The following is a 9,916-nucleotide window of genomic DNA, read 5'->3' as shown; positions in this document are numbered from 1 at the left end:
GCAGGTTATTTGACTGACTAAGGTTTCTATCATTACATTTGATTTGATTTGTTCCTGCTCCCGATGGTTGGAACATTTATTCCATTCTGGTTCTTGTGAGTGTAGTCTTTGTTCACTTCACAATAAAAAAGAAACAGTTTTGAAAACTTCTGTATTCATTCTTTTCCTGCTTTGTGTGTCAACGTTTACGGTTGCTAAGCAACAGAGCATACAGCGGTAAAATCCGCCGAAGGGTAGACCTGGTCGAATTCACAACCTAAACTCTTCCGGTCTCCTTATTTTCAAGGACTTCGAAGGATCCAGTCTAGGTAGACCGCGTCCTTGGAGGACACGTCCTAGGTTTTCGAACAGAGCCCATGTTTGAATTTTCGTAGTTTAACACGTCATTGTTCATCACAGGGGAAATACTGAGATCTCTAAAGACTAAAACTGGTAGTTGGTTCCACAGGAGAGGAGCCTGAGAACTAAAAGATCTTAATTTAGGAAAATGAGACGCTGCAGCAGATCTGGTTAAAAACTTTATTAGAAACAGAGAGCGCTGCTTGCTGCACACACACTTGTAGCATGGCTTGTGTGCATTTCTCTATTTACATGTTTGCTCTCAAATCTCTGCCAGCAAAACACATGAGAACCCAAAACAAACAACCGAGGAGTAAACAACTACAGTACAAACAGTCTCTTAGAAAATACTAGAAATTATTCTTCTGGGGTGTAAAACGTAGTTCTCAAATACAGGTGTGGTTTTATTCTTTTAACATTTTATGTACAAAACAAGCCAACGTGGAGGAGCTGGTAGCAGCCGTCCGTCTGAACCTGATGCTGAGCAGAGGGAGGGAGGGGCGGAACGCCGAGTCCAGAAACCGGTTCGGACCTGGAGGAGACTCGGTTTCAGGACTCTTCCTGTTTCAGAACATCTCTTTTTAAACATTTCAGTTTTCACATTTTCTCTGAGTGATTTCATGTGATCCAAATTCCCATCATCTTTTAAACTTTAGTGGACCGAAACCAGGTCAGTTAGAAGATTTAATTCAAACTAATTTAATTCTACCTCAGAAATTCATAAAAGCCTTTAAAAAAAAAATCTTAAATCCAATATTTATCTAAAGAGGAACAAAACTTGATCCAAACAGAAGAAATTCTGTTTAACAGAAGAAAACGATTAGGATAACTCTGGACCAATCAAAATAAAATCATTCAATCAGAAAAGTGAACCTAGAACGTCGTCTTTGTCCTCGTTTGGCTCCCAGTAAAGGAAAACCTGCTGGATGTGTTTGGGTTGAAGCGGACCTACTGGTTCCTGACCCTGAAACCAAACGGAGTCATCAGATGGTTCTGGACAGGAACACGGTCACCCTGGAGGACAGGGATGGAGGACACGTCTGCACCAGTGCATAAAGGCCCGCCTTCAATCGCCTCCCCGTCTCAGCTCCATCAGCCAGGAGCTCAGTGCAGCGTCCTGATTTAAGTGTCCGAAGTCTGTGGGCTGAAGGGACGCGCCCCACGTGGGCGTGTCATCACCTGCACTCCACCGCCACGGTGTTCTGAGCCGGCGAGGCCGAGGACGGACTCATGCCTGTGTCTGAGGAGCCTGAGGAGGTGGACGCCGTGGTGTTGGATACTGAGGACGAAGGACAGATAGACAGTTACAGCCTTAGCACCGTTTCAGGACAAAGACGTAGAGGTGTCCCTCTCTGGGGTAGGGGAAGGGTGTCCCACCTTCTCTCTCCTTCTTTTTTAGTCTCTTCCTGCGCCGGTCGATGGAGGCCACCTCAGACTTCAGGCTCATGTAGTACTTCCTGATCTCCTGCAGCTTCTCCTGCAGGAAGGAGATCCTCTCTGTGCTCGACATGCTGTCCAACTCATCTGAGGAGCAGAGACCCGTTAAGTCAAAAACCATAGAGCTACATTCAGCAGAAACATCTGATGGTCCAAGGTCTCGGCTAGAGACGCTTCCTGAGGCTCAGAGAGCAGAACTTCTCCTCAAACATCTCAGACAAACAGCCTGAACGGCTCAGAGGTTCTTCATCTTCTCTGGCCTCAAAGAGACACAGCTGCTCATCACTTCCTCTGATCACTTGGGTTAGATATGCATGACTACTAGTTAATGCTTATATATGTGCTGGTTAGTTAATGGTTAGATGTGTACTAGTATCTGACTAGGTAACCTTCTGGTTCAAAAAGGGATGAAGAGATTATTAAGTTTACCAAGCTGCAGTGTCCACTTGTAGGAGCGCTGTGGGGAGGGGAAGCCATGTTTGTCTTTACTGTGCGAGGACGGAGAGGACAGACCGGGACAACGGGACTTCTGGGATTTGGACAGCGATGAGAGACGAGACTGGTCCTCGCTGTCGCTGCTGTGACCTGGAAGACGACCAGCACGAAGAGAAGATGGTGAGAAGAGATGAGAAGCCGGCCGGTGGATCAGAGGACCCAGATCAGCCTACCTGCTCCGTTCTTGTCGGCCTTGGCGGGGGTCAGGGTCCGTTTCTGGTTCCGTTTGTGTTTCTTGGCCGTCAGGCTGGAGTTCACGTCGTTCACCCTCTTCTGACCTGAAAGGTCAAAGATCAGAAAAAGTCACAACAGCGACCAGAAGACAGCAGAATGTGGCGTACAGCGCGGCGCGTCTCCTTCCTCACCTCTGTCCTTGTTCTCCTGCAGAAACAGCAGTGAGGAAGAGGAGGAGGTGCTTCCTTCAAAGCCAGGACTGGAGTCTCCCCCCTGCTCCCCCCGGCTGCAGCCCCGCTCCTCCTCAGCAGGGTCCTTGGGAGGGTGGGGCTCCTCAGAAATGACGGTGGGAGGGGCAGCTATGAGGAAGGATCTGACCTGAGGCTGGGGGGGTTGAATGGCGAGTGGCAGAGGGGGCGGAGCCTGGTTCTGCTCCCGCATCATGAGGAGGAGGCAGTCCGACGAGGAGGGGGGCTTCTCCTTCTCATCCGGGTCGTCCAGGTCCACCTCGTGGCAGACGAGAGCCTCGGGACCGATCTGAGGGTCCAGCTCTTCGGCCGGGGGGGGGCTTTGGGCCTCTGTCCCAGAATGCATCTCTGCAGATCCACATGGCGACAGCTTCTCCTCCTCCACCACATTATCCTTCTTCTCCTCTGGGCGAGGCTGCTCCTCCGCCTCCCCCCCTTCATCCCCGCTTTGCTCAGACGGCTGGGGCAGGGGGGGGACTGTGGGCGGCGCGGGGGGGCCTTCCTCCTTCCTGTCCTCCGTGCAGAGCTTCTTCTCTGCCGTTCTCTGATCTGTTGCTTTACGTTTCAGTGGTGAACTACTCTTCTGTTTAGGCCCCGCCTCCTCTTCCTCCTCCTCCTCCTCTGTGGCGGAGTCCGTGTCCGAGTTAACGGACAGGGGCTTGGTGGGGAGGTGCTGGGAGGGGAGGCATCGTAGGACCACCATGGGTTCTTCTTGTCTCTTCATCCCCCGGGGAGGAGTAGTCAGGAGTGTGACCTGCAGGGAGCTGGGGGCGGGGCTAGCGTTGCACTGCGGGGTTGTGGGTGGAGTCTCAGGAGCGGACTCTCTGGGATTTGCCCTGCGACCTTTCCCTCTGGGGGAGGAGCTTTCTTCCTCAGCCGTGCTGCTGGGTGAGGAGGGCGCGGCCTGCTGTCTCTCAGGTGGGAGGGACTCGTCCAGCATCACTTCCTGTCCAGGGGACACCCTGCTCTTGTCTTGGATGGGTAACGTCCGCATCACAGGACTTGCTTTATTCTTCTCCAGGTGGACTGCTGTCCCACTGGGCTCCACCGCAGGCTCCACCCCCTGCTGCTGCTGCTTCTCTGGTTGGTCCGCCTCCTCCTGAGGCATGCTGGGACACGGCGGTGCTGCGACCTCTGGAGACGCTGCTTCGGCCTTCATGTCATCAACATCAGCAGGTTCCGGTGCAGACGTCTCCCCCTCCTGCTCCTCCGGCTGCGCCGGCTCCTCCTCCTCCTCCTCCTCCTCTGGCTCACGGGTCTGAGGCTCAGATCCCCCTCGCCATGGAGACGGTTTCTCCGTCTTCTCCGGTCCATTGTCCGTTTCGCTGTCATCTGAGGAGTTCCCAGAATCTTCTGCGGGCAGAGACAGGCGGGCTGTTAGAGGAACAGGATCCTTACACAGAGCAGACTGAGCGGCGCCTTTCTTACCGTTGGAGGCCTGATCAGACTCATACATGCCAGGTGTTCTTTTTTTCCTGCGAGGCGTATCTGCACACAGAAAACCAACATCAACTATACTGAATAAAATGTTTAGTAGTCCATAAAAGTTCAGCTCCCCCTACCGTTTCCATTTGCCAGGGAAGGTGTGACCTCTGACCGCACGCTCCTGCCATTGGACTGGCCCTCACTGCTGGGGGTTTTGGAAACGCTGCGTCCTGAGGGGGTGGTCCTGATTTGAGGACGACCTCGCTTCAAGCCGGGTGGCTTCACAGGCGTTATGGATGCAGGCTTCTCTTCTTCTTTTTCTGGTTCTTCCTTATCTTTGTTCTGTCAGAATAAAAAGGGGGAAGAATTCATCCATCCATTCATCTCAATAAATGGCTGCCCAGGTAGGGGTCAGATCCTGGACAGGACCCCATCTATCAGAAGACCAGCCCCTGGGCAGCTCAGCACTAACAGCGACTAACATCATCATGTAGAAATTTATAAAGCGATAGGGTAACTTCCATAACCGCATTTCTCAAAGTAGCAGGAGTGAGACGTCTCACTAGGTGAAACGCCTCTTGCCGTATTCCTCAGAAGCATTTATTTCCACCATTTATTGAAAATCCACCCCCTCCCCCGTCACCTCAGGTGTGCCCCAGGGCTCTGTTCTGGGGCCCCTGCTCTTCATCATCTACCTCCTTCCCCTTGGCAATATCTTCCGTAAATTCAACATCCACTTCCATTGCTATGCCGATGACACCCAGCTCTACCTCACTAGCAGCCATCGTCCTCTCTTCCGCCCGCCTCCCTCACAAATTGCATCTGTGAATTAAAGGCCTTGTTCATCAACAACTTCCTTCAATTAAACAGTAGTAAAACCGAGGTTCTCCTCATTGGTACCAAATCAACTCTTTCCAAAACCGACAGTTTCCAAGTCACTATTGATAGCTCCTCCATCTCCCCCTCCCCCCAGGTTAAGAGTCTGGGTGTCATCCTCGATAGCACACTATCTTTCCAATCCCATATAAATAACATTACCCGGTCTGCCTACTTCCACTTAAGAAACATCAACCGCCTCCGTCCCTCCCTTACCCCACACACTACTGCCATACTTGTGCACAGCCTTGTCACCTCCCGACTAGATTACTGCAACTCCCTCCTCTTTGGACTTCCTCAGAAATCACTCCACAAACTACAACTGGTCCAGAACTCAGCTGCTCGCATCATAACCAGAACTCCCTCTATCCACCACATCACTCCGGTCCTCCTCCACTGGCTCCCCATACAGTTCCGCATTCAATATAAAATTATCATGATGACTTTCAAGGCACTTCACCATCTTGCCCCCCCATATCTGTCAGACCTCCTGCATGTTCCCACCCCCTCCCGTGCTCTTAGATCCTCATCTGCTTTGCACCTGTCTGTCCCCTCCGCCCGTCTCACCACCATGGGGAGCAGAGCATTCAGCCGCTCTGCCCCCCGCCTCTGGAACTCTCTACCACCCCAACTTCGAAATACGGACTCAATTCTCCATTTTAAAATACAACTCAAAACCCATCTGTTCAAGATTGCTTATTCTCTTTAAAAATATCAATTTCACTGTCACAGCCTCTGTATTTTTTAAATGTTTTTAAATGTTTTTATAATTATAATTTTTATTTTTTCTGACACTTTTTATGTTTTGTACGGTGACCTTGAGTGTCCAGAAAGGCGCCTTTTTAAATAAAATGTATTATTATTATTATTTTATTACGCCAGTCCTGATTGGCTGCTGATCGTGAGAACTGCACCACCTAACTGGTAACTGCGTCATGATGCGGCATCATTTGAAATAAGAACCTCCAGTTAGAAGGGTTGTCTGGTGAAACATCTCACTCCTGCTACCCTGAGAACCGGGGTTATGCAACTAACCTATAGATATCATTCACAGCATTGGTTTCACTGTCTCACTATGGCATATGGAGACTCCCGTATTGCCAGACATCGTATCTCTCGCGTCCCCTATCACTCAGCTGTGCGTGCCGCAGAGTTAAAAGCAACTGAAGCCAGACTAGGAAGAGAGATATCCAACTGAAAGGACCGAGCAAAAGCAAGTTGTTAAGACCAACTCGCTGCATGCATGTCCTGAATGGACCCACCCCTAAAAGGGGCCCAGGACGTGGCCATACCCTGAGTAGAGTGGGCATGTAGGCCCCCGGCAGCCGCTGTAACCCTGGCTTGTATATGATACAGCAATTGCTCCCACAATCCAGTGGGAGAGCCACTGCTTAGTGATCGGCTTGTCTCTTAAAGTGCTGCTTCGTTCACAAAGGAAGCCTGGGTAGACGGAAGCAGAGCACCACGTCCCCCTTTTTCCAAGCCTCACAACGCTGATGCATGGAGGCTAAGATGGAACCAAAGATGCCTTCCAGCAGGATAGATGAGTCCAAAACATCATCCCTCTCATAGTATGACGGGTTGGTGAGGTGGAGCCACCTCGTTATTTCCTGTAGAACTTGTTCCTATAGATTTTCCTGTGGCCTGGACTGCAGGTGTCAGTTATAACGGTGATTTCTTTCCACACGTTCAGGTCCGGCTTGGTGGCCATTTCCTCACACAGTACAACTTGGAATGCAGAGCATGGAGGACACGTTCAGAGCTTTCACAGCAACTGCTGCTGCTCCATCAAGGCGGACTGGAAGTGGTCAGCCTTGGATGGCAGTGTAAGGTTCTTCAAGGATGTTGGCAGCTGTGCTGCCAGCCAGTAGTTCCACTGGGGGCATGCGTTCCAAACCTAAAGTCTTTGCAGCCTTTAGGTTTGGAATGAAGAATTTATCCTCGTCGTCATCCCCTGAAAGGACGAGCTCCGAGATGACTTCATCTTCATCCTCCATCTCCAGGATGTCCTCAACCGGTGAAAGTGTACCAGCTAAATCCGCTTGGGAACCCTCAGCTAGTCTGAGTCTGGGTTGGACAATCCTCCCCAGTTCGCTGTTGTTGCTGGGTGGCAGCCCGCTTGATGGCAAATACGGCTCTCTGCCAGAGAGGCTAGCTTGGTGAGCTAGCCGACTACGTAGGCTCTTTATTGTGAAGCGGGAACAGTCTGTTCATGAACCCGGGGCATCAACCGCCAGGAGGGCGTGTTCCAACCCAACCATGTCGAGGAAACCGGATGGGGGCCTTACTCAAAATGTTGTTCCTGCAGCCACCAAGGCGAGCCTATGAGATGCTATCTCCTCTGGTGTGAGGTGAAGCAGGGTCAATTTCAGTAACCAGAAAAGTTGAGTGGAGGGAAAAGAAATGTGGCAGACTCGGTCACTGAAAGGTTTTATAGAGATGCCGATTTGCTTTTCCATTGAAACTAGAACCTGCCAACACTGCTAAAGATAACAAAACCTGCTTTAATCACCATGGCAACCCCAGAACTCATAGTTTATAATGTTTGAGTGGAAAGTTTTTAAGGCCCCGTTTTATATGGAGACGAGCTGGATAACTCACACAGCGGCGTCTTACCTTCACCTTTTTCCTCTGCCTCTTCTTAGTTCCTTTCTCCGCAGGCCAAATGATGCGGTCAGCCTTCACCCATTCATCATACCTGAGGGTCAGACACCAAAGTTAGACGGATCAAACCAAACCAGCTGCCGTGTGGAGTCAAGGACTGGCTTTTATCCACCATTAAGGACACCCGGCACCCAGCAGGTATGCAACAGTCTGAAGGAGTCAACAAGCTGCAGGAAGTCACCGTCACACTGACCTAACGTTCCAGCCGTAGTAATGCACCAAGTAGAATTGTTCTCCGTTGTCCACATCCGTCTTCTTGATGTGTGCCTCATAGATCTTCTGAGTTTTTCCTCTGCCGTACTTCACCCTGACCTTTGTTCCGGCCAACGAGTCTCCATCCTCATCCTCCTCGCTCCTAAAACAGCGAAGCAAGAAAAACCCAACAAATCTCAAATGCGCGGGATCAAACTCAGCTTCATTCTCATGCAGATGCTATCAGACTTGTTTTCTCCAAACTACTGAAGAAGTAAATCTTCTGACAATCAGCCAACATCAAACTGAACTGCACTTGTTTGCTTCACAAATGAAACCTACAGATCCTTCTTTTAAACGTTTCCCTCTGAATAATTGGACAAATATAGCTGATTAAAAATAGATCTAAAAGCCATCTATACCGGAGCCCTATTTTACCTTCTTCTCTTTCAGCCATCTCTGGATGAATTTGGGAAAGGCATCCATCTGAAATGGATGGATGTCTGTCCCAAACACAACATGGATCCAACCTAGATGCTGTCATGCACGGAATAATTAGCCCATAAAGCTCAAACTGGAAGTTTATTTAGATTGGATCACGTTTATTTATATAGCAGCAATTCACATCTGCAGAAACTTTACAGAGATAATTCAACCGGATTGGTTAAGTCATGGAAAACCAGATTTGATTTACCATATTTTCGCGACTATAAGGCGCATATAAACGTCTTTTTTTCCCCTCAAAATGTGCGGCGCGCCCTATAGTGCGGCGCGCCATATGTGTGTTATTACTGCGGACGTTGTGAGATCAACATGAGAAGGTTAAAGGGGGAAGTGTGGGCGTGGCTTGTGTATAAAAGAACAGGTATGTGCTTTATGCAGAACATTGTTGTCTTAACAACCCTAAAAATGGCAAAGAGACACGCCTATGAAGCACAGTTTAAACTGAAGGCTATCAGCTACGCAGAGGAACATGGAAATCGAGGAGCCGCGAGAGAATTCAAGATTAATGAATCGATGGTTCGTAAGTGGAGGAAGATGGAAAACGAACTCCGACTGGTGAAGAAGACACAGCTGAGTTATTGCGGACATAAGGCGAGTTGGCCCGAGTTGGGGGAAAGACGCTGGATGGATGAGGAGATGATGAAAGAGTGGTTGAGGGAGGTGAATGTAAGGAGACCAGGTGTGTTTTTTCCACGGATCACCATCGCTGTTCATCTGTGACTCCATGCGTGCCCATCTCACAGCCGATGTGAAAAACATGGTGAAACAAATGAACGCTGTGCTCGCTGTTATTCCGGGAGGTCTGACAAAGGAACTTCCACCGCTCGACATCGGTGTGAACCGGCCGTTCAAAGTAAGGCTGCGAGCGGCGTGGGAGCGATGGATGACAGACGGAGACCACAGTTTCACGAAAAGTGGAAGGCAGCGCCGGGCTGCCTTCCATTGATTACGCCACCATTGATGGATTGCTGATGCTTGGGCTGACGTGTCTGCTGGCTCTGTTGTTCCAGCTTTCGCATCATTTCCGAGGAGCCGCCCGGCACGGAAAATGACTGACAGAGAAGAAGGGGAAACTGGCATGTCTAATTTAGCGCAGCTGTTTAATTCAGAAACAGAGGATGATGACTTCCATGGGTTTGATTAATACTTTGTAATAAATACATGAATAAAGCACAAACATACTCAGTTTTGCTCTCGCTCTATTTTTAAATACGCAGTAGAGGTATTTAAACGTAGTAGAGGATATTTACGGGTATATAAATCCCGCGCCCTATAGTCCGGTGCGCCTCATGTGTGTTAAATACAGTAATGGCACACATAACTGAGACTGCGCCTTTTAGTACGGTGCGCCTTATGGTCTTGAAAATACGGTACTAGTGGTTCCTAGAATTTCTAAAAGTAGAATGGGAGGCAGATCTTTTAGTTCTCAGGCTCCTCTCCTGTGGAACCAACTACCAGTTTTAGTCCGTGAGGCAGACACCCTGTCTACTTTTAAGGCTAGCATTAATTCTTTCCTTTTTGATAAAGCTTATAGTTAGAGTGGCTCAGGTTATCCTGAGCTA

General features: G+C 49.6%; 1 protein-coding gene across 1 annotated transcript in view; it reads right to left on the bottom strand.

Moving 5' to 3' along the window:
- Nucleotides 1-495: 495 nt before the first annotated feature.
- arid4a (AT-rich interaction domain 4A) overlaps nucleotides 496-9,916 on the bottom strand; it is a gene marked incomplete at its 5' end in the record, with an annotated part of 29,057 nt that continues 19,636 nt past the window's right edge. Inside the window, 9 exons of the mRNA XM_015392535.1 lie at nucleotides 496-1,618; nucleotides 1,717-1,863; nucleotides 2,206-2,361; nucleotides 2,445-2,549; nucleotides 2,637-4,046; nucleotides 4,122-4,181; nucleotides 4,256-4,460; nucleotides 7,611-7,692; nucleotides 7,852-8,071. Of these exons, the coding sequence (XP_015248021.1) occupies nucleotides 1,515-1,618; nucleotides 1,717-1,863; nucleotides 2,206-2,361; nucleotides 2,445-2,549; nucleotides 2,637-4,046; nucleotides 4,122-4,181; nucleotides 4,256-4,460; nucleotides 7,611-7,692; nucleotides 7,852-8,071 (2,489 nt within the window). The remainder of the gene's footprint in view (nucleotides 1,619-1,716; nucleotides 1,864-2,205; nucleotides 2,362-2,444; nucleotides 2,550-2,636; nucleotides 4,047-4,121; nucleotides 4,182-4,255; nucleotides 4,461-7,610; nucleotides 7,693-7,851; nucleotides 8,072-9,916) is intronic.

Source organism: Cyprinodon variegatus, unplaced genomic scaffold, assembly GCF_000732505.1.
Source record: "Cyprinodon variegatus isolate N-32 unplaced genomic scaffold, C_variegatus-1.0 Scaffold595, whole genome shotgun sequence".
Taxonomy (NCBI): Eukaryota; Metazoa; Chordata; class Actinopteri; order Cyprinodontiformes; family Cyprinodontidae; genus Cyprinodon; species Cyprinodon variegatus.
Note: the sequence above shows the minus strand (reverse complement) of the source record. Positions and strands in the feature narration are given on the sequence as shown.